Below are 25,280 nucleotides of genomic sequence, written 5' to 3' on the forward strand. Positions count from 1 at the left end.
TCGTATTTAATAGTATTTTCCTGCAAAAATATAAGCTATTTCGTATACCACGCTGCAAACATCATTACTCAATGATGATAAAACTCTATTTATCAACTCATATTCGTTATGAAAACATTTTTATAGTTAGCCATGACGACCTCGATCAAATTTCGGGACGAAATTTCTTTAACGGGTAGGTACTGTGACGACCCGGAAATTTCCGACCAAATTTAAACTTAACCTTTATATGTTTCTGACACGATAAGCAGAATTTGTAATGTTGAATCTCAAAAAGTTTGGAACTACATTCATGTAATCAATTACCCTTTGACCGTGTTCGACGATTCACGAACAATTATGTGTATATAGATATGTATATATAATATATAATATTAACTGAAAACATTAACAAAGTATTAGATATATGATACTTTACATAAACATATTTGTTTCGATATATTTATCGACAGAATTAAGAGATAATATCAAATGATTGAATTATCAGATACATTATGATATGATTACGGGCCTATGTTATGAGGTCCACTGTGATTTAAGAAATCTATTTTTTTTGACAACTCATTACTTAACCAGTATGATAAAAATAACGATATTTATATTTTATTTTATTAAATATATATATATATATATATATATATATATATAACGATTTAAATTAATATTATATATATTTTTATACGCGTATTATACGTACATAGTTTTATACTTTTACTATACTTTAACTTTACCTTTACTTTACTTTTACTTTACTTTAACTTTAATAATTCATTTTAATAATTCATACTTTAATAATTCACTTTAATAATTCATACTTTAATAATTCACTTTAATAATTCATACTTTAATAATTCACTTTAATAATTTAAAAATCTATTATAAATAGAATTCAATAGGTTTCATTATTTCATAGAAACTTGAAAATATATTTCTCTAAACTCTCTCAATCGAATTACATATATAAATATATATTTACTTAGTATTATTTCAAGATATTATTAGTATACATAAAATACTACGACGGAGTTATATTCAGACGATTTCAAAATAAGTTTTCAAATGGGATAGAGCTAAGGAAATTATGGGTTATAGCTATGAAGGTTATGGGTATTGATCGAGGGTATTGCTCGTGAGGTCAACCTAACGTTTATCATTTTCGTTGCGTCTACGTACTTTCCTACAATATTGAATCACAATATTGATACGTGAGCATTCATATCTTATCTTTTATATATTAATAGTGTATCCCTGACTAGTGCTCGAGTATATATGATTATGCATGTTTGTATGCTTAGTTTCGTCGTTAAATAGTTTATGATAAATAACGAATTTGATACATATGCTACTGAGATAAGTTATATGATATGCATGTCGTTGAAAATCTGAAGAAAAAATTAATAACTTTTCATTTAGAAATCGTGTGGTTTCGATGAACGAATTAAAAGATATGGTCAACTGAATTATCATTAATTTTAATATTATTATTAAAACGATTATTATAACTGTTATCAGTTGATGTTATTACTAAAATTATCTTTATTACTTAAAATTAATATTTTTATTGAAACTATCATTTTATTATTTTTATCATTATTATTATTATCAATATTATTTTATCAAATAAATATGCGTAAAAGATATTTTTACCACACGTAATGTAATTACATTAATAATACATACCACTATATTTTTATGATATTAAGTGAATTTTATAAATTTTATTATTTGAGATATATAAAAGTATATTTTTATCATATATGAATTTTAATATAAATTTTTATTTATTAATAAATGACTTGTATTATTTAGTATAATAAGATCTGATAAATATATTTAAATATATAAAACTACTATATATAAGTTATATAATAAACATGTATAGATTTTGGAAGTCATTTTGGGTCAAGTTGACTTTTGTTGACTTTTGCATGTCGGTCTCGAGCATTAGGATTGTGATACACTACGACTTGACCTAAATTGTTAGACAAATATTGACCAACATATAAATATATATACTTAATATAGGTTCGTGAATCCGAGACAAACACTGCACTTGTTCAGTGCCTTCATATACATAATTGCTACGAAATACAGTATTGTGAGTTTCATTTGCTCCCTTTTTATATATATTTTTGGGCTGAGAATACATACGCTGATTTATAAATGTTTTACGAAATATGCACAAGTACTAAAACTAATTCTATGTGGGTTTAAACCAGAAATATACCCTTAGCTTGGTAACATTAAACTACTTGTCTATGTACGGTAGGCGCGAATCCTAAAGATAGATCTATTGGGTCTGACAAACCCCATCCTGACTATGGGATGCTTTAGTACTTCGAGGTTATTTTAAACACACCTGATCTGGTGTACTTCAGAGGGTAAAACATGAACGTTAAAGCTTGTTACCGGGTGCCTACAACTTATAGAATACTTTTATACACTTGCGAGTGTACGGATATTTATAGAAACTGAAATCTTGTGGTCTATTACTATTACGGAAATGATGGATTATGATAAACTAATGAACTCACCAACTTTTTGGTTGACACTTTAAAGCATGTTTATTCTCAGGTATTAAAGAATTCTTCCGCTGTGCATTAGCTCATTTTAAGGATATTACTTGGAGTCATTCAAGACATACTTTGAAAGACGTTGCATTCGAGTCGTTGAGTTCATCAAGATTAATATTAAGTCAATTATAGTTGGATGTAATATGAAATGGTATGCATGCCATCAATTTTTGATGTAAAGAAAGTTTGTCTTTTAAAAACGAATGCAATGTTTGTAAAACGTATCATATAGAGGTCAAATACCTCGCGATGTAATCAACTATTGTGAATCGTTTATAATGTATATGAACGGGTCCTTTCACTTCATGAGCAGGTATGGAGTGATAAAAATAATTATAGGATATTACCATGTTGCTGAGTTGTACTATGTCAAATTAGAAATCTTCCAAGCTTTAATATGGACTTAGTTGATGGATTCAGGTATATATGAACCTTGATTCGTGAATCACTGTCTCCAACAACTTTTGCCAAGTAAGTGTCATTCGTCAAGGGCATTGCCCAATTATTGAATATGTCATATACTTTCTTGATTGGCAGGTTGTGGTTCGGGACTCGGTGGCGTAACGCCATCTGAAAATGAACATCATTGGGTTGATCTCGATATGTCAGAATCGATGCTTGGTAAGAAACAATTATGCGGTATCTTGATATTACTCCCCTTTCTGAGGTTGGTACGGTTTTTTAATCAGTTGTGCACACATATAGAAATAAGAATTTTCGAATTTTGATGTTGCTTTGCAGCGTGAGAGAGATGATGATCTTATACTTGGTGACATGGCTCAGGTAGTCATTCTACCTTATTCATATTTTCTTCTATATGATAGAGATGGGGGCTGTGATCTACCGTTACTGTTACATACATGACAAATTATTTCATCCTTCCTTTTTCTTTTTAAAAAGTTGCAAAAAATCATGGTTTAAGATTTTGAGAAGTTAATTGAAACTTTTTCATTACTATAGGTGCTATCACCATTTATGGTATTTAGCAAAGTCTTTGTGAAACAGTAAATGTATTGTATTATGATCAAGCTTAGGATGATGAATACGTCAAAACATTAAGGAAAAGTTATACGTTGTAGCAGGAGTTCTCACAAAACTCGGTTGAGCTTTAGAACCCTCATGTACATACTCTGCCTTCACCAATTCCAAGCACTCATTTATATCTAGCCATCATTTAAACTCTCAAGATTTAGATAGTTAGATGTGCATAGTACAGTAGTAAAAAGAGATTAAAAAAATCAAAATGGTCAGTGTTTTATTTGTCAATTAACGCGTACTTACTTTCATGTTATTCGCTCAAGTAAAAGGTAGGTAACATATAGTGTGTATGCAAATGGCTTACCCATTGGTTTACTGTATTTTAACTAACTTAACCAATTAAATAAAATGTTTTAGCATTTGGTAAAAATAAAGTAGTAGTTATTAAATAGAATAGAGATTAGAGATGAGACCAACGTTTATGAGATGCTTACATGTCTAAAAGGTTATTCCATATGTACGTGTTTAAAATTATTTTATCTATTGTTGAGTTTATGAGATGCTTACATGTCTAAAAGGTTATTCCATATGTACGTGTTTAAAATTATTTTATCTATTGTTGATGTAATATTGTTGTCTTACACAGTTATGCCTTTTCTTGCCCCCGCTGCTGCTAAGAGTCGCTGCTGCTGCTACTAAGTGATGCCACTGCTGTTTCAGCCTAAAGCGAAAACGGAAATGAAGAGTTGGAAGCCACCCTATGTTTTGGAAGGACAATCATACCCGCGTATAGTTTATGCATGCAATTAGAACAAGTAATTTTGTAATTTTAAAGAACTTCAGTGATCGGCCCGCCGCAACGCCCGGCTGGCCAATTGCTTGTTAATTACATTAGAGTTTATGTACTTTTATATTTTTATATTTTCATGAAATGAGCCGGTTCTTTTGACAAAAGGTTCGAATTATATACTAGAATAGAACCGATAATATGATTAATATTTTGAATATACTACATAATACTCGTAATATGCTACATTTTTAACAGCAACTGAAATAACACCACAAGCTTGGTTATAAATGATTAAAAAAATTATGTTAAAAAAATGATAAAAAATTATTGAAAATACACATGAAAGAGCTTTAACATTCAAGCAATCTTGCAAATGTTCTTCCAGTTTCCAAAACATTTTCAACTCAAAAACCAAACAAAAAAAGAATTTTAAAAACATCGACTCAATTACAACGACAAAATTTACTTACAATGCCAAATCCAGATTATAATTTACTTGTATGTTCCATCTTTTTACTAATTAAAACGTTTCAGGTAAAGGATTTCCTTTTAGGAACGAGCGAAACAACACTAGTGATCTCTCAGGTTGTGAGAATGGTGCTTCATGCGATGCACCTCGTATTGTTGCAAACGAGAATATATTTCCATATACTTGTGTCCACCCTCCAACCTGAAACGATACGATTTTAGCTACTTAATTAAATTGAGTAAAAAAAATCCTCTATAACATCTACCAGTGGCTAAAGAAAAGAGAAAAGGGTCGGAAACAGTCACGCGATAAACCAGTTTGAGCGCGTATATATGAGTAAAAAATACTTCCTTTCCCGGGTAATCTGACTTATCCCTTTACCTATTTTACCCTTAAAACTTTTACAAATGAAAGTACAACGTCCTTCGTATTATCGTATATAGCTTGTTGCATAAATGATTTCCCCGTAGAGTGCTCTCAACCATCACAAGTTTCCTCACAAGGACTAGCTGTCACATCATCACTTACTCACCAGGACTAAACACTCCCAACCATGACATACTTTCACATAAAACTTGGGACCCTCTATATTATTTAATTAATTAAATGTACAAGTATACAAGTTAATAGTACAAGTATGAAAAACATATATGTCGTCCTGGTGCATGCGTGAGAAAGGAGACAAGGGCGAAAGGGGCAGGGCGGCCGGAGGGCGGGGTGGTGCCAACGGCGCCCTGCAGGGGGGCTGTGAGGGCTGGGGTGATGACACAACCGATGGGAGCACTCTTAGAAGGATATATGTAAAATTGCATACTTCTTGGTTAATGATGCAACCCATGCAAAACAAGCAAAAACATAAGCAGAAGGAAAAAGTTTGTTACCTGTTGGCCCTCGAACCAAACTCGGTATGGAACCGTTGTTTTGAGTCCAAGTTCTGTAGCAAGTCGATTGACTAAAGTTCGGCTCCCCATCAAAGGAATTACAGAATCTTGATCGCCACTACATTTAAAAAAAAAAAAAAAATCATTCATTAAAATCACAAAAACTGAACTCTAAACGCAATATTGAAGTCAAATGAAACTATATATTGATCAAGATTTAAGAGTATGATGAGAAGTTTGTCTACCTATAGACCAGAACTCGAATTCCTTCCTTGATGAGTGACCCCACGATGTTGATTGTAGGTATCTCAATGTTGAGCAGTTCGTAATCTAGGATGCTGGATTACAAACAAAACATATATAAATATAGATAGACCAAGAAAATTTTTGTTATGTTCGCGTAAATGAAGATAAACACTTACTTGCTACAAACATCCCATTTGCCGACTCCAACCAAGCGAGCGTGCAAGGCTTTGCGAACATCACAACGGTTAAGATAATTAACAGTTTCGTCTTCCACGCAAACATCAACCCTTTCGGTTACTTGCTGCACAAAAATATTTATTTAATATCATTTTCAAACATTAAGGAATGTACCTTTAGATCATTTTTAAGGAACTATGCCATAAAATTATTATTGAGGAGTACTCAGCAACTCGGGGAGTACTCGAGGAATACTGGGGTAGTATTCGGATGTTGACCAAGTTTGACGTTGACCGATTTTGACAGAGTTTTGTTAAAGTTTTGACCGATTTTGCAAGTAATCATGAGTTTTGGCCTAGTTTGACCAAGTTTTGACCTTTGACCGAGTTTGAACGCGGTTGACCGAGTTTGACCGAGCAACTGAACCAAGTACTCGGACCAATTTTAGAACTGAGAACTCGGGGAGTACTCGAAGGTTTCTACAAACCTATTTTACAATACTTGTGCAATTATTATTGGATTTGGTGCTAAGCATGTAAACATTATGATTATCTTGTACATAAATGTACCTGAGGAGTAATGATTTTGGATTGGGAGAGCACCGAAGGAATACAAACGTCTAACGTTACGTCATATTTGTCCACAAATCGACTAGTTTCTCTGCTCACTAGACTATAAACTTTTGAACATATAGGTGAAACCGAATCTCGATAGTATTCACTCACGTAACGAGAATAATTGCATGAAGATGTGAACAACTTGTACGTCGAATCTGATATAAGGCCATGCGACCAAAAATACTCTGCTCTTGAATTTAAATCGGTTGCATATTCCAAAACTGGATTTCCTAGCTGCATTTTCACACGCGCGAAAAAGAAAACACATGTTACGATTAATGCAAAAAAAAAAAAAAAAAAACTTCATACGATTCCTAATAATTATGTTATCGCTAATTTATTTATGTTATCGCTAATTTATTTGCATAAAGGAAGGTTGACTTTTCAAAGTTAAATCTGGTACATATTTTTTGCATGATCAGCATAAATTTTTTGACCCATTTACCCTTAAAGTTGCAGCCTGTATTAGTTGTAACATAATTTGATATGGTAGATTACTTTGGTAAAATTATGCAGAGAATGAACAACAGTTTAAAATTTCAAAAGTCAAAACTTACTTCTGTGTGGAATAAAGACAACATTGTTATTCTTTTTCATTTGAATTAATTTTTTATAAAATATATCTGAAAATTACAATAAGTAGGGTCAATAAAGTAGCACTTACAGCAAATCCTTTTAAATTGAAAATCTTATGCTTTTTATTGAATTGAACCATGAGTTCTGCTAGTTGTGGTATATAGTGACCTGTCATCAACACCAAACAAAAGGTATTAGGTATGAAAATCAAAAATTAAAAAGGCATTCAGTATGCAAAACAAAAATAAGAAATGATGTATTTTTATTATCTAAAAAGTAAAGAAATTATGGAAATTTGTGCTAAAACATGTATCATTACCTGCATAACTTTCTCCTGTAATGAACAGATCCCTCTGCTGATAGTGAGGAAATTTGATGAACCATTTGTGCAAGAACACAAGATTGTCTCTGGCTATAAAATTTTAAATTGCAAAAAACAATTTAATTTAAAAGAAGATAAAGATAAAGATGAACCCATCTTAAAGAACACATTTTCTCTGTATTTTTGGAGTGCAAGAAAATCAAAAAAACAACTTTTTAAGGTTCTTTTGAAGGTATAAAGATTAAAAAGAATACCTTTGTAAAGTTTCTAAAAAAGGGTGACTTCTTTTTATCAAAACTTTTTGGGGCATAAAGAACATAAGTATAAACATATAATTATAAAAAGTAATAGCAACAGAAATACCTGTTATTGCATCAGTAACAACCTCATAAGCAGAAGAATTTGATGAATCATATGAGAATCCTACTCCAACTGGGGTCTCAAGATACAATATATTTGCCTCTACAGAATTTATTTCAAGAATATATATTATATATACATTTTTAGCCAATGTAAATATCATCACACTTTTGAACTTTAGTCAACTAAAATTGATCCATAATTCTCTTTAATCAGGGTTAATATATCAAGAATTTATATTTAATTTTTCAAAAATTCTTAGTAACTCATGTATCTATTATAAAAGAAAAACTATAATTGGATTTAGAGGAATTAAAATTAGAAAGTTTATAACTTTTTTGATCAATAATTACTTTACCTGTGTTCCAACTATACTCATTTCTTACCAGACCCTGACCATTTGGTCTAAAAGGCCCATTTTCAGAAAATGCTCCAACACCAAGTGATGAGCAACCAGGCCCTACAAGATGATCACCATGTAATTAGCTAAAAAAACTTCAACTTTATAAAAAGTGATCCAAAATTTCATAATCTTTGAAAAGGGTTTTGATTCTTTTACCTCCATTTAACCAAAGAACCAATGGCTTTGAAACTGGATCAACTTCAGCTTCAACAAAATAGTAAAAAAGTGCTCTTTCACTCTTTGCATCTAAACTCACATACCCTGCAAACTGTTGAAACCCAACTTGTGGTTGTCCAGGTAACTTCAAAATCTTGTCAGATAAACCCAAAAAAGCTTCATTAACCACCATTAAAGAACACAGAATAAGCAGCATTAAAACAGCCATTCTCATCATCCTGATCATGGCAATGAATCAAAAAAAAAAAAAAAAAAAAAAAAAAAAAAAAAAAAGAACTCTTTTGATATAATATAAATTTTTTAGCAAGTTATAGTACTCGTTGTTGAGTGGAGGGCATGAGGAATGAAACTATAGACTATAGTATGTTTTTATTACTATATTTCAGTGGGGAATTTAAACAAACAGAATGTGTGCATGCTTTGTTTTTTATAATCATGATAAGGAAGAAAGCTTTTTTGAAAGAAATGCAGGCCTGAAAATGGTGAGTGTGTGTGAATTGGGGTGTAGAGACATGTGGGCATGGGTTTTGGTTTTTATTTTGAAAGTGAAAACAGAGAGATGAATTCTCTTGTCTATCAGAAAAATGCTTTATAATTTTCTGTACATTTGCCTCTGAATTTTTTATGAAAAGTTACTTTTGGTCCCAAATTTGTTGGTTTGCTAATACTAATAGAGTACTATATATAGATATAGATATATAAATATATAAATATAAAAAATTTAAATATAATATAAATATATAGATATATAGATATATAGATATAGATAACATTAACAATAACAATTAGGAGTTAGAAAGAAATGAAAAAGACATTGTATAGTATTAAATTTGTTTTTTTGTTATAGGTTGATAGAACAAACAAGAGTATGTTCCACATAAAAAGTGGCTTTTTACAGGCTTATTCCTATTCCCAACATAAATATAATTACAGACACCTGCCTCCAAGGTAAATAATGTTCATAAAAATATTACTTCTCCTGTATATTCTGTTTTGTGGGGTTATGGCAATGAATACATGTTTTAAGTTATACTGTAAATATATTTAAGAATTGTTTTAGGCACAATATTTATTCAAGAAAAATTAAGAGTTTGACAAGATTCTTTACAATATTCAACTTTACTTACAAGTTCAATGATTCAATGACAAGATTCTTGAAGTGAAATAAACTATACTAAATGAATTCAGGGATATAAACAGTGATCTTGAACAAAATTGTGTTTGTTTTTTTTTCTTGATTTATGTTGAATGACATGACTTAACCTAAGAAAACATATGGACAAGATAAGTGAGGTGGGATAATGCTAAAAACTACAATTTGTACCAAAGCTAGATTCATATTCCTTTGGTACATATTTTGGTTTTGAGTTTGACTTATAACTGATTGAGGGGTTATTCTCTGGTGCTCTCTGTAAAAGTTATGGTACTTTTGGGCCAAAGTGTATTACTAGTCCCTCTATCATTTTATAATTTCATATGTGACATTTCACTATATATACATTTTTTTCCAAAGTGGATTGACAATTTGCATGATACTGTATAAATAGGAGTACAAATAATGACTTTTTGCAAAAAGATTTTGGCTTTTAAATAAACTAAGAACACAATAAAATTTTAATTATTAGAAAGAATTAAGTAATCAGAGATTTTTCAAACTAATCATGGTTTTTTTTTACAAGTTTCCCAACTATTTGTATCTTTGACCATTTGTTGTCCAAAGTTTACCTTTTATTGTAATGCATAGCCTAATCACCATGGTTGAAAACTTCATCTTGCTTTTTTGGATCGAATCTTCAAGATTTCATACCCAACATGATCATAAGTTCACCAATTTCGATCGCCATTTGTATTTGTAATTTGTACCAAAGTTCATGTTATGCTATTGTTGCCTATGTAGACAAGTTTGTAACAAAGCACAAACTTTAGTCTATAGTGTATACATTGTTACAAATCATGTTAAACATATAACCTTTTTTTTTTTTTTTTTTTTTTTTTTTTTTTTTTTTTTTTTTTTTTTTTCAGAGGCTAGTCAGGGAAGGCAACTATTTTTACTTAGATGTACAAAGTCTAAGTGAGTTATCTTGTGATAGTTTTCAATCATTTTCCTGGCCAAGATATGCTGCTAGCGAGTTTAAATCTAAGCCCTCTTGTGAGGATATTAGAACCCTAACTAATAGGTTATTTATGATGATTTTTTATTCTTTTAATTATGTTAGTTATTACTCCGTAGTTATGATTAATTATGAATCTTGTTAAAATACTAATGTTGGTAAGTAAATGTGGTTTTGTAATGAGTGTGGAAGGTATGAAGCTATAGACTTTTAGGTGGGGAAACTGTGAAAAAATTATTGTCATGCTTCTCTTTTAAATCATTATAAACTAATGCTTTTTTGACTTGTAAGCTTGTCAAGGGAATATAGTGGTGAGTTTGCCCTAAAACAAAAGATAAATGGATTGTGGAGGAAGTTGGTTGTGTAAATTGGCTTTTTCTTAGAGTCATCATGATGTGGGTCTCGGTTTCTTGTTTTAAAAAATGAAAAAAGAAGATCGGATTCATTATTTTATATTTTCCACTAGAAAGATTTAAAGACAATTTAAACTATGGTTTATCAAAATCAAAATGTTTAATATAACAATATAAAGGGAATATTTTTACTTTGGTGATGATTGATTTAAATTTTAATCAAGTAAATAACATTGTATATATATGAACGAGAAAATTGCTCGATGCAAGAGAGTCTAGTAATATCGGGATTAAATGATCGATTATTACCAATCTTGCTAGTATCTCATGTTAATTGTCAAGATCATTCGTGTGTGACGTGTGTCATTATGAAAAAGTTAATTTTGGACAATTACTTTCATATCTTGTTCCAAGAAAATATGTTTAGAACTATTGAGTATACATGAACGTTCGTGATGATGATGATAGTTCCCGATAATACTATGTAGGAAAATCATAAGTGCAACTTGAGTATGAAGGAATTTATAGGACACAATCATGTTATAGTGTAACTTTTGCCATGAGCAAGGTTTGCATAAAGCTAGCTCCAAATTTTTTTGTTTGTTCATAATTAGTATGACATTGCAAATCTTGATGATTTTTATGATTTTGAGAAGGTTGTCAAGCTTTCAACCATCTTGAATTGTTGACCCTATTATTGCACTTTTCTTGCATGAATGAAGCATGACTATTGATTGAAAATTGAACTATTAAAGGGAAAGATAAAAATTTGATAGGTCATAAAGTGGTATTTACTTTACCCCCTATTTGTTTCCTAAATTTGTTACTCTGTTATAAGTTAGAAGTGAGAAAGCCACTCTGATCATATCACTAATTCATATTATTATGTAAATGGTTTAAGGTTTAGATTTTACTATAATCATATATCGATATCGATATGCCCACGGAATATGGTAAAAAAGGATCACAGAATACTTGAATATGTCGCGTCTGTGAGTAAAAATACCACTTTCTCCAGGTAAGGTAGTATGAGTAGAATACACTTTATCTGTTTATCTTTTTTTATTACTAAAACGGAGTGTCATAGATATATAGATATATGATATAGTAAATATTAGAAAATGATTTAGAAAAAGGATAACTTAATCTTTACTTATAACTATACATGCATTTTCAAATGTTAAAACAGGTGTAGGATGTTTTTTATTAGTGTTACAATCTATTGTATATACATTAATTTTTTTGAACGGAGGTATTAAGCCTAGGAAGAAACATTGTTAGATATGGGCATAACTCACAATTTGCAAAAAAAAAACTCATTGAGGACTCTGTAACTAAATACGAAGTAAATTACATTATGAAATCTCCAATTGTGATTCGAATTCGAGACTTCACGGTCACCCATAAAAACAGTTTCCACTTAGCTAAATGGAGATGGTTAGTGTAGATACACGCATAAGTAAATTTGAATAGATAAATAAAAAGTTACTGAGTATTTAAACCTTTCAAGATTTTTGAAATACACGAAATATGTTTATGAAACAAAAATGAAAAATAAATAGTGCATGATACAACTATATTCCTTGTAATTAAACATCTAACCATTAGAGATGAGAGATAGTTTTTCGTATCGACGAGCATTCAATAATTAATAATTGTTACTGATAGTTTAATATTTTAGTGTAATATTATAAGTTGATGTAGCCCAAATAAAGGAAAAACAGTAAAAGAATATTTTGAGAAGATAAAAAAATGGAAGGATTGGTTGAAAAGAAATGACAAGAAATGCGGTAGTGGATCACAACACATGATATCACCAAATCTCAAATACTTGATATTCTCCGTGACACATGCTTTTTTTCTTCTTCTTTATGTACTTATGTTAGGATCAAGTTTCTTCTATCTGCCCTGTTCTTTCCCCCTTTTAATTTCATTATAAATCATACTCCCTATCCCTATATCATCATATATTTTCATATATCATACTCCATCTATGACATATACGGAGTATGTATATTATGACGACCCGAAAATTTCTGATCAAATTTAAACTTAATCTTTGTATAAATAATGTTTCCGACACAATAAGTAAAGTCTGTAATTTTGAGTCTCGAAAATTTTGGAACTATGTTCATATATTCAATTACCCTTCGACCACTCTCGACGATTCACGAAACATTAATTGTAAATAGATATATATATATATATATATGTATATAGGTATATATATATATATATATATATATATATATATATATATATATATATATATATATATATATATATATATATATATATATATATATATATAATCAAAAGTTCAAACGAGAACCATAAAAAAGGCGAGAACTTCGAGAACTTTTGATTTATAAATATTTTCACATGTAACTAAATTGAATCACACATAAACCTTGATGAAGAGTATGAATGAACATAAAATAGTTGAAAAACACTTATATTTTACCAATATAGTTAAATATATAGTTTCTCATTCACATGTGCATATTTGTTTCCAAAATGTGAACAGTTTCATATAATTAACAATTTAACATGTAATTTGAGCTAATGAACATATGTTTGTTAATGATATGTGCATTAATTAACATTTGCATGTAATTTGTTGCATTTAAACGCATTAAAACTATTAAATTAAATAGTTCTCGCAGTTCTCACCTTTTTAGTGGTTCTCGTTTGAACATGCCCCTATATATATATATATATATATATATATATATATATATATATATATATATATATATATATATATATATATATATATATATATATATATATATATGTGTGTGTGTGTGTGTGTGTGTGTGTGTGTGTGTGTGTAATAAATTAAGAAATGTTAATAAAACATTAAATGATTTGATTGATATGAAAATAATGAAATACATTATGATTTAGAAATATTAACGAAATGTTAAACGTATAACGTTATACTTATTTGTTTCAGATAAATATCTAAGTAATAAAATGTGTTATGTAAAACGTGTTTTAAAACTTTAAGATTAATAAAAATATTATTAACTTTTAATATAAGGATATATATGAGGTTTCAAATTTATTTAGTAAACAACGAGAACACATTCGTTTGACATTAGACTATGATTAGATAAAGTTAAATACGAAGATTCGAAGACGTAAATAACCAACACGTTCAACGTACAGATTATACGTTCCTGAATGATAATATATATGTTTTATAACATGATAAAATATAATATAAACTTAGATTTACAACGATTTGTTATAAAGACTTAATATATTATTAAATGTATTTTAATAAGTAACGAGAATGTAATTTAAAGAAGCAAATGACCAAAACACTCGAACGTACAAGATACACTTCGGGTAATATAGTTTTTGGTAATGTAAGTCTATATTGTGACAAAGGTACGAGTCACGAAACGTAGAATGCAAGTTATTAAAGCATACGAAGTAACGTTCGAAAATCCGGAGCCGAGACATAAACCGAGCATCAACGCGCGAGTCAACGGACCTAAAATTGCAAGTCAACTATGCACATGAATATAATATAATATATATATATAATTAATATAAATTATATATATTATATATATAATAATATGTCGACAAACAAGAAAACAAAATAAAATGAGCTGGACCAGCTGGCCATGCGAGTGCATGAGAAATGCACTAAAAACCCATGCACTCGCATGGGCATCAGATTCCAAAAATTTGCCTATAAAAGGCCAGTTTCTGCTCGAGTTTTTTACACAATTTCATCCCTCTCTATCTTTCTGCATACAAATATATTTATATTTATATTTATATTATTATTATTATTATTATTATTATTATTATTATTATTATTATTATTATTATTATTATTATTATTATTATTATTATTATTATTATTATTATTATTATTATTATTATTATTATTATAATTAAGATTAATGTTATTATTAATCTTATAGTTAGGAGTATTATTATTAGTATTATTATACATAAAATATTACGACGAGGTTATGCCCAAACGATTTCAAAACAAGCTTTTCGAGCGGGATAGAGCTAAGAAAATTATGGGTTATAGCTATGGAGGTTATGGGTATTACTTGGGGGTTATGATCATGAGTCAAAGGTCAACCTAGCATTTATCATTTCCGTTGCGTCTACGTACTTTCCTGCAATATTGAATCACAATATTGATACGTGGGCATTCATATCTTATCTTTTATATATTAATAGTGTATCCATGTCTAGTGCTCGAGTATATATGTTTATGTATGCTTGTATGCTTTAATTTTGTCGTTAGATAGTTTATGATAAATCACAAATTTGATACATATGCTACTGATATAAAGTATATGATATGCATGTCGTTGGAAAGCTATCGAAAAATTAATAACTTTTCGTTTAGAAATCGCGTGATTTCGATGAACGGGTTAAAATATATGGTCAACTGAATTATGTTTGACGTTAATTAAAATTGTGTTGGAAACTGTAAATTAATATTTAAACAACTTATTTATAAGATTAATAAATTAGATTTTTGGATACTACTAGTCGAGTAAATGAATTCTTATATAAGACACGTCTCGTTTTGTTGAACAATTGTCAAAGTTGACTGTCTTATCATGTTTTAAAGCTTTATAAAAACTATAATCTGATTTTACAAGTATTGAAAAACTATGTGAAATAATAAAATATTTTCGATTGCCATGATAATTCAAATATAATATATCTCCTGAAATAAATAATATTTTGAGTTTGATAAACTATAAATTCGTTCAATTATCAAGACTTAAACTATGTTAATATAATAAACATGTATAGATTTAAAGATCATATTGGGTCAGGTTGACTTTTGAGATGACTTTTGTTAACTTTTGCATGTCGGTCTCGAGCATTAGGATTGTGATACACCATGACCCGACCTAGCTTGTTAGACATGTATTGACCAACATATGTTCTCTAGGTTGAGATCTACGGTTATTTTGCATTCCTAGTTTTGGTCACATTTCGATGAATGACCTTATGTGCTGCTAAGGTGAGTTTCATTTGATCCCTTTTTAATTGCTTTTGCAATATATATTTTTGGGCTGAGAATACATGCACTTTATTTTATACGCAATGGATACAAGTACATACTAAATTCTACACCGAGTTTGAACCGAAAATCCCTTAGCTTTGGTAACTAGTAACTGCCGATTATAAGAACTGGTGGGCGCGAGTAGTTATATATGGATCCATAGGGCTTGACATCCTCGTCTGTTCCAGGTATAGAAACCCTAGCCTAATCTATAAAACAGACGTATGCTATTTGAGTTTAGTACACGTTGGATTGCGTGTATTGTACATGTTGGTTGCATGTATGTTAAAATAGAGATACTTATTATAACGTTAAAGCTTAGTTACCAGGGTGCTCAATTTCGTAGAATATTTTGATAAACGTTTCTAGATGAAACAACTGAAATCTTGTGATCCACCTTTATATACAGATTATGCGCAACATTAAAACTATGAACTCACCAACCTTTGTGTTGACACTTTTAAGCATGTTTATTCTCAGGTTCCCAGAAGTCTTCCGCTGTTTGCTTATATGTTATACAAGCTATGTGCATGGAGTCATACATGCTTTATTCGAGAAAACTTTGCATTCACAAAATCATCACCATGTATCTTATTTGATTGTATTATCAACGGATGTATTGTTAAAAACTATTATATACGGTGATTGTCTATACGTAGAAATCATCAGACGTCGAAAACCTTGGATTTATATATTCATTTATGGTGTACCTTTTCAAAAGAATGCAATGTTTACAAAACGTATCATATAGATGTAGTGACCCGAACTTTTCCATGTTTATATATATTAAATGAAATTGTTATTTACATGATTAAGTGTTTCCAACATGTTAAGCAATCAAACTTGTTAAGACTTGATTAATTGAAATAGGTTTCATATAGACAATTGACCACCCAAGTTGACCGGTGATTCACGAACGTTAAAACTTGTAAAAACTATATGATGTCATATATATATATATATATATATATATATATATATATATATATATATATATATATATATATATATATATATATATATATATATATATATATATATATATATATATATAGTTAACATTGTATTATGATAAGTAAACATATCATTAAGTATATTAACAATGAACTACATATGTAAAAACAAGACTACTAACTTAAGGATTTCGAAACGAGGCATATATGTAACGATTATCGTTGTAACGACATTTAATTGTATATATATTATATTAAGATATATTAATACATCATAATATCATGATAATGTAATAATTTAACATCTCTTTAGATATAATAAACAATGGGTTAACAACATTTAACAAAATTGTTAACCTAAAGGTTTCAAAACAACACTTACATGTAACGACTAACGATGACTTAACGACTCAGTTAAAATATATATACATACAGTGTTTTAATATGTATTCATACACTTTTGAAAGACTTCAAGATGTGACGACCCGGGAATTTCTGACTAAATTTAAACTTAATCTTTATATGATTTCGATACGATAAGCAAAGTATGTAATATTGAGTCTAGAAAAATTTTGAAACGATGTTCATATATTCAATTGACATTCGACTGCTCTCGACGATTCACGAATCCACTATTTGTAAATAGATACATATATATATTTAAATATATGAATTTGAAATATAAATTGAAATATTATATGACGTAATTGTTATAATTAATAATGTAAAATAAAATAATGTATAATAACTATTATTTAAAATATATCTATATATGAAAATGCAAGTTAAAATATAAATGTTATGATCATTACTTTCAGTATTATTATTAATGTAAATATTAATCTTAATATTTTTATAAAATCATAGGTACGTACGAAAATTAATATGTATAAGTTGTTATATTATTATTAATATTATTATTATTATTATTATTATCATTAATAATATGATCATTATTATATTCACAATTACAATCGTCATCAGCTATTATCATTAGTATTATTGATATTATTATCATTATTAATCCTGTTATTATTATTAGTTTTATTATTATTAATAAAATTAATATTAACTATTAATGTCTACATATAATTAACATTACTATGTTCTTTTATATAACTAATATACAAAGATATATATATATATATATATATATATATATATATATATATATATATATATATATATATATATATATATATATATATATATATATATATATATATATATATATATATATATATATATATATATATATATATATATATATATATATGCGTTAAATACAAATATTAATATATATAAGGAAATCAGTATTGTTATTTATTATTTATTATTATTATTATTATATTCTTATTACTAATATAATTATTATTATTAATATAATTATTATTATTAATATTAATGTATTTATTATATATATAAATTGAGAAAGGGATTCCACTCACTTTTACGTTCCTATCAAACTGTGTATAAAATTGTTTCTTGTCCCTGATTCGATTATAAAACAGAATCAATATAAGATTTCAATACAAAAATCTGTTACAGAACGATACAAAATTCTTATATATATATATATATATATATATATATATATATATATATATATATATATATATATATTTTTAACTTTTCCTTTCTGTTCTTTGATTCTGTGTGTCGATTAAAAGATATATAGACCGATGCATTTGTCATTTAATTAACACTACAAATCATTCACAGAGTTACATCAATTCATTCAACTACTCATACAACCCTTTTCCACTGAAATTCGAAATTAAAACAGAAGAAAATAAGCCGACCCCTGTTCTTGACCCAAAATCACAAAGATTTGATTTTGAACGAATTTTGAAAATCTATAAATGTGGTTGTGTTTTAAAACTTATACTCAAACTATCTGTAAGTTTCCAGGGTCCAATTTGTTCTATCGAGTTTGAATTTGAGAAGTCAAAGCTTTTGATTTAAAAGTCAATCGATTACTCTTTGAACGAATTTTAGTTATCTGTTATACTTCAAGTTAAATTGAGGATTTCAGAAAGTTATAGGATGGATTTAAAACCTATGTCATGTTGTAATTACAACTTGTAAGTGTCTAGAATTCGAAATCATGATTTATGTTATACTTTTTTTCGTGATAAACAGCAAAGCTGTATGAATTTTTTTAATTTTTTTTTGTATCTGCTTTCTGTTAATTCTAAACAGTCATAAACCTTTTATTTTCTGTTTTAACCCCACATCCTAAAACGAATTCAAAGCTTTGGTGAAGATTGGTCCCTGGTCGATTATGGTATGAGGAAGAAGAAAGGATAAACAGATAGATAAGATATAAACATATAGGTTAAATATAAAATCAGAAAAGCTAAAGCAGCAGAATGGTTAGAGGGTATTTTGGGTTACGAGGGGTTACGGGTTCGAGCCCGGTCTTGGGCAACTGTTTTTAGAATGGCTTTTGAAAGGGTATACACTCCATTTTTATTATTATTATTATTATTATTATTATTATTATTATTATTATTATTATTATTATTATTATTATTATTATTATTATTATTATTATTATTATTATTAGTATTGTTATTATGATTATTATTATTATTATTGTTATTATTACACTTATCATTATTGTTATTACTATTATTATCATGAAGTATTAAAATTATTATTATTAATTAGTATTATTAATAATTAATATTATTATTAAATGTAATTATTATTATCATTATCTTAAATATTATCATTTACTTAGTTATTATTAATAGAATAAGTATTATTATTGTTATTATAATTACGATTAAGATTATTGTTATTATATATTCATTAATATTATTATTATTGTTGTGATCTATATCAAAATCAATAAATGTAGAATTATTTAAAAACCTTATAATTATTAGTACTATCAATATAGGTATTACTATTATTAATATGATTATTATTATTATTATTATTATTATTATTATTATTATTATTATTATTATTATGAGAATGATACAAATTATTATAATTTTCATTAATATTAGTACTTGTATCATTTTATAATTATTAGTATTATTAATATTGACACAAGTATTATTATTAATATTATTATTTTCATTAATATGATTATCATTAATGAGCACTGTTATTATTAAAAATTAATATAATTACTACTAAAAGTATCATTACCTTAAATCTATATATATATATATATATATATATATATATATATATATATATATATATATATATATATATATATATATATATATATATATATATATATAAAGAAACTATTATTAATACTATCATTATTAGTAGTAGTATGAAAATTATTATTATTATCATTATAATTAATCTAGTGTTATTATAACTAGTATTTTGTAAACAAAAAGAGTAATCATATAAAAATATATTTAACACCCATAAATTAAATATATTAATATTATTATTTATCTAAAATATACAAAATGAAAATATAATAAAATATATAAGTTATTAATATAAAAATTTTCACTAATAATAATATGAATATTTGTTCAATTACAAGAATATGTTTTAGTACATATATGAATGATATAGGTTCGTGAATCTGAGGCCAACCCTGCATTGTTCAATGTCGTCATATGTATTTTTTACTACAAAATACAGTATTGTGAGTTTCATTTGCTCCATTTTTAATTGCTTTTGCATTATATATTTTTGGGCTGAGAATAAATGCGCTGTTTTATAAATGTTTGACAAAATAGACACAAAAACTAATCCCATTTTTAAAACTCTTTAAATGTTTTGGGATGAATAAATGAGCTTTTTGGTTTACAAAATAGTTTCGTCAAAAACTAAATTCTATGTAGAGTTGTATCAACAAATATTTTTGGTTACACCTCAGGCTGTGGAATAGAACTATAGATTACTATATGCTATTTAGCATGGATTATTATATGCTGTTTAGCATTGATTTTAAATTCTAAGCTGAGTTGTATCATTAAATATTTTTGGTACACCTCAATGTAGAATAATTTTATAAAATGTTTTATAAATCTATTGGGCCTAACGAACCCCATCCAAAGTACCGAATGCTTTAGTACTTCGAGTTCGTTTTTATCATGTTCGAAGGATTTCCCAGAATGATAGGGGATATTCTTATATGTATCTTGTTAATGTCGGTTACCAGGTGTTCACCATATGAATGATTATTGTCTCTATGCATGGGACGTATATTTATGAGAACTGGAAATGAAATTCTTTTGGTCTATTAAAATGATGGAAATGATTATTTATGTTAAACTAATGAACTCACCAACCTTTTGGTTGACACTTTAAATCATGTTTATTCTCAAGTATGAAAGAAATCTTCCGATGTGCATTTGCTCATTTTAAAGATATGACTTGGAGTCATTCATGACATATTTCAAAAGGAGTTACATTCGAGTCGTTGAGTTCATCAAGATTATTATTAAGTCAATTATAGTTGGATATATTATGAAATGGTATGCATGCCATCAACATTCGATGTAATGAAAGTTTGTCTTTTAAAAACGAATGCAATATTTGTAAAATGTATCATATAGAGGTCAAGTACCTCGCGATGTAACCAAATGTTATTGTATTCGTTCTTATGGATTAGGACGGGTCTTTACATGTGGTATCAGAGCGGTGGTCTTAGCGAACCAGGCCTTGCATTAGTGTGTCTAATTGATAGTTGTTTAGATGCATTAGTGGGTCTGGACTTCGACCGTGTCTGCATGTCATAAGTTTTGTTTATCATTTAGTGTCGAAAATTATTTACTTATTGATAATGCTAAAAACGAACATATATTTAATATCATTATTCCTCAAGAAAGACAAGCTTTTAGTTGCAATTATTCTATTTACAAGTGATATTCGTTTAAATAATAAAAGGTGAAGACAAAAGACAGATTCGACGAATTAAAGACGCAAATGACCAAAAAGCTCAAAAGAACAAATTACAATCAAAGAGGTTCCAATTATTGATAAGAAACGTCTCGAAATTACAAGAGTACAAGATTCAAAACGCAAAGTACAAGATATTAAATTGTACGCAAGGACGTTCGAAAATCCGGATGCGGGACCAGAGTCAACTCTCAACGCTCGACGCACCGGACTAAAAATTTCAAGTCAACTATGCACATGAATATAATATAATATATAATTAATTCTTAAAATTAATATATATATTATATTATATTTAAAAACCGTCGGCATAAAAAAATAAAGACTTTTGAGTCTCCCCAGCTGGCCATGCGATCGCATGGCCTGGAGGAAGAAACTCCATGCGATCGCATGAGCATATTTTCCAGCCCACAGGCCTATAAATTCGCAGTTTGGTGAACGTAAAAAATCATCTTTTTCTTCTTCACTCAAACGTAGTATATGTATATATAATTTATATTTTAATTTTAATTTTAATTTTAAATCCTAATAATAAGGGTGTGTTAGCGAATGTTGTAAGGGTGTAAGTCGAAATTCTGTCCGGGTAACGCTACGCTATTTTTAATCATTGTAAGTTATGTTCAACCTTTTTAATTTAATGTCTCGTAGCTAAGCTACTATTATGCTTATTTAAAACGAAGTAATCATGATGTTGGGCTAATTACTAAAATTGGGTAATTGGGCTTTGTACCATAATTGGGGTTTGGACAAAAGAACGACACTTGTGGAAATTAGACTATGGGCTATTAATGGGCTTTATATTTGTTTAACTAAATGATAGTTTGTTAATTTTAATATAAAGATTTAGAATTGGACGTCCCTATAAATAACCATATACACTCAATCGGACACGATGGGCGAGATATTTATATGTACGAATAATCGTTCATTTAACCGGACACGGGAATGGATTAATAGCCACTAGAATTATTAAAACAGGGGTGAAATTATGTACAAGGACACTTGGCATAATTGATAACAAAGTATTAAAACCTTGGGTTACATTCAGTCGACATCCTGGTGTAATTATTAAACAAAGTATTAAAATCTTGTTACAGTTTAAGTCCCCAATTAGTTGGAATATTTAACTTCGGGTATAAGGATAATTTGACGAGGACAATCGCACTTTATATTTATGACTGATAGACTGTTATGGACAAAAACCAGACGGACATATTAAATAATCCAGGACAAAGGACAATTAACCCATGGGCATAAAACTAAAATCAACACGTCAAACATCATGATTACGGAAGTTTAAATAAGCATAATTCTTTTATTTCATATTTAATTTCCTTTATTTTATATTTAATTGCACTTCTAATTATCGCACTTTTATTTTTTGTTATTGTATTTAATTGCACTTTTAATTATCGTACTTTTTAATTATCGCAAGTTTATTTTATCGCACTTTTATTTATCGCAATTTCATTATCATTATTTACTTTACGCTTTAAATTAAGTCTTTTATTTATTTAATATTTTACATTTTGTTTTAACTGCGACTAAAGTTTTTAAAATCGACAAACCGGTCATTAAACGGTAAAAACCCCCCTTTATAATAATAATATTACTTATATATATTTGTATTTTTATAAAATAAAACTAATATAGCGTTAAGCTTTGATTAAAAGATTCCCTGTGGAACGAACCGGACTTACTAAAAACTACACTACTGTATGATTAGGTACACTGCCTATAAGTGTTGTAGCAAGGTTTAAGTATATCCATTCTCTAAATAAATAAATATCTTGTGTAAAATTGTATCGTATTTAATAGTATTTCCTTGTAAAATTTAATAGTATTTTATACCCCTTTATCTTTAACATCAAGTATTTTTGGCGCCGCTGCCGGGGATTTTTCTTGCTTAAAAGCCGGAAGCGCAACGCTAAATAAAAAAAAAAAATTTTATTTTTAGTTTAATTTTATTAAAATACGCTTTTGTAAAAATACGTTTTAATATATTCGAAAATATAAAAAGAAAAACAAAAATATAAATATTTTTAAGAGTTTGTTAAATATTTAAGTTCTATAAAAGTTTCTTTATATTTATTTTATAAAAATATAAGTTTTATTTAATTTATAAAAATATATTATATAAATATTTAAAACAGAAAAAAATAAACACAGCAAAATAAAAAATAAAAAATAAACTCTCGGGCCTGCTACTGTAGCAGCCCGTAACCTGGCCCAAAATCCTGGCTCATGCGATCGCATGAGCCCGAAGGCATAAACTCATGCGATCGCATGAGAGTGTCTGACACGCCAACAGGAAACCCTAACTGCATTAATTACGGTGTATTATTATTATTATTATTTAATAAACCCTAATTAGGTTTTAATATTTTATTATTTAGTTTAATTTTAGTTTTTAATTTATTTTATATTTAGTTAAATTAGTTTATTTAAATTGTAAAATTAATAGTTTTATTAAATAAATAATATAAAAATAATATTTTTATAAAAAATTGTAATTTTTACAACTTTTAGTATATTTTTATATTTTGTCCCTTTTTAATTGTTTTAGCGTAATTTTTTGTATTTTTCGCTCGTATTTAGTTTTAATTCATAGTTTTTGCCATAGTTATTTTTATTTCTAGATTTTTAGGCTTTGCCGTAAAATCCCTTAAGTGTTTTTTTTTTTAGACTAAGATTTAGGTGATTTAGAATTTTGCGACGCCTTTTTTTTTAAGTTTTAGTACCTTTTTAAGATATTGTCATTTGGGATATAGTTTTACTTGTAAGCTTTAATATTTTTAGACGCCTTTTACCTATGTATCAATTATCATTCCAATTAGTAATCTCAATTTGCGATTATAATTTTAAGTTAGTGATAGTAATAAGGTTGGGTTAGTCGAGTGTTTTTAAGTTCTATAAGTCATTTTTTTTATTATTTCTTATTTTTCGACGCCTTTTATTTTTTCGATCTTTTCTTTTTCGACCTTTTTCGACGCACTCTTTTTCTTTCTTATTTCTCGCTATTCTAGTTTTAGGACATAGATTTTTTTTCTACTTCTTATCTATACTTCTTAAAATTACGAAAATTTATTTTAAGTGGTTAAATTGATAGACATCAAAATTTTCTGGTTTGTAGTAATAGTTGGATTTGTACGTGGACCGGGTTATTGGAGCCAAACAGTCCTCAATTATATTGAGACCAAATGAATCCTGCCCCTCTGCTGCATCTTTTGGCTATTCGAAACGTGGGCAAAATCAGAAAAGTCTATTAATTGGATAACTTATATAATTTTTCTTTCCTTTTAAAAAACTAATAGGATATTCAGTGAATGCACTGAGCAAGAC

At 28.0% G+C, this 25,280-nt stretch overlaps 1 protein-coding gene and 1 long non-coding RNA gene across 2 annotated transcripts; one reads left to right on the forward strand and one right to left on the reverse strand.

The window, feature by feature from the left end:
- The first annotated feature begins 2,880 nt into the window (after positions 1-2,880).
- LOC139865666 (uncharacterized) lies at positions 2,881-4,427 on the forward strand. Its single transcript, XR_011765051.1, has 3 exons — positions 2,881-3,194; positions 3,315-3,356; positions 4,198-4,427. It is a non-coding gene; the product is annotated as an uncharacterized lncRNA (long non-coding RNA).
- A 301-nt stretch (positions 4,428-4,728) lies between these two features.
- Positions 4,729-8,777, reverse strand: LOC139865665 (serine carboxypeptidase-like 45). The gene is made up of 10 exons (XM_071853747.1): positions 8,549-8,777; positions 8,348-8,449; positions 7,993-8,091; positions 7,627-7,719; positions 7,396-7,475; positions 6,684-6,965; positions 6,114-6,238; positions 5,937-6,029; positions 5,692-5,809; positions 4,729-5,011 (listed from the first exon to the last, which is right to left on the reverse strand). The coding sequence occupies exons 1-10, from the start codon at positions 8,775-8,777 to the stop codon at positions 4,862-4,864; spliced, it is 1,371 nt and encodes a 456-aa protein (XP_071709848.1). The 3' UTR covers positions 4,729-4,861.
- Between the last annotated feature and the right edge of the window lie 16,503 nt (positions 8,778-25,280).

This window comes from Rutidosis leptorrhynchoides, chromosome 9 (assembly GCF_046630445.1).
Source record: "Rutidosis leptorrhynchoides isolate AG116_Rl617_1_P2 chromosome 9, CSIRO_AGI_Rlap_v1, whole genome shotgun sequence".
Taxonomy (NCBI): Eukaryota; Viridiplantae; Streptophyta; class Magnoliopsida; order Asterales; family Asteraceae; genus Rutidosis; species Rutidosis leptorrhynchoides.

What these genes read in the sequence shown, in the direction of transcription:
- LOC139865665 (XM_071853747.1), bottom strand. Translation starts at nt 8,777, where the DNA reads ATGGCTGTTTTAATGCTGCTTATTCTGTGTTCTTTAATGGTGGTTAAT. An exon ending in TACAGGAGAAAGTTATGCAG is followed by an intron (nt 7,476 to 7,626) that starts GTAATGATACAT and finishes TGTTGATGACAG; the next exon opens with GTCACTATATACCACAACTA. An exon ending in AAATGGGATGTTTGTAGCAA is followed by an intron (nt 6,030 to 6,113) that starts GTAAGTGTTTAT and finishes TTTGTAATCCAG; the next exon opens with CATCCTAGATTACGAACTGC.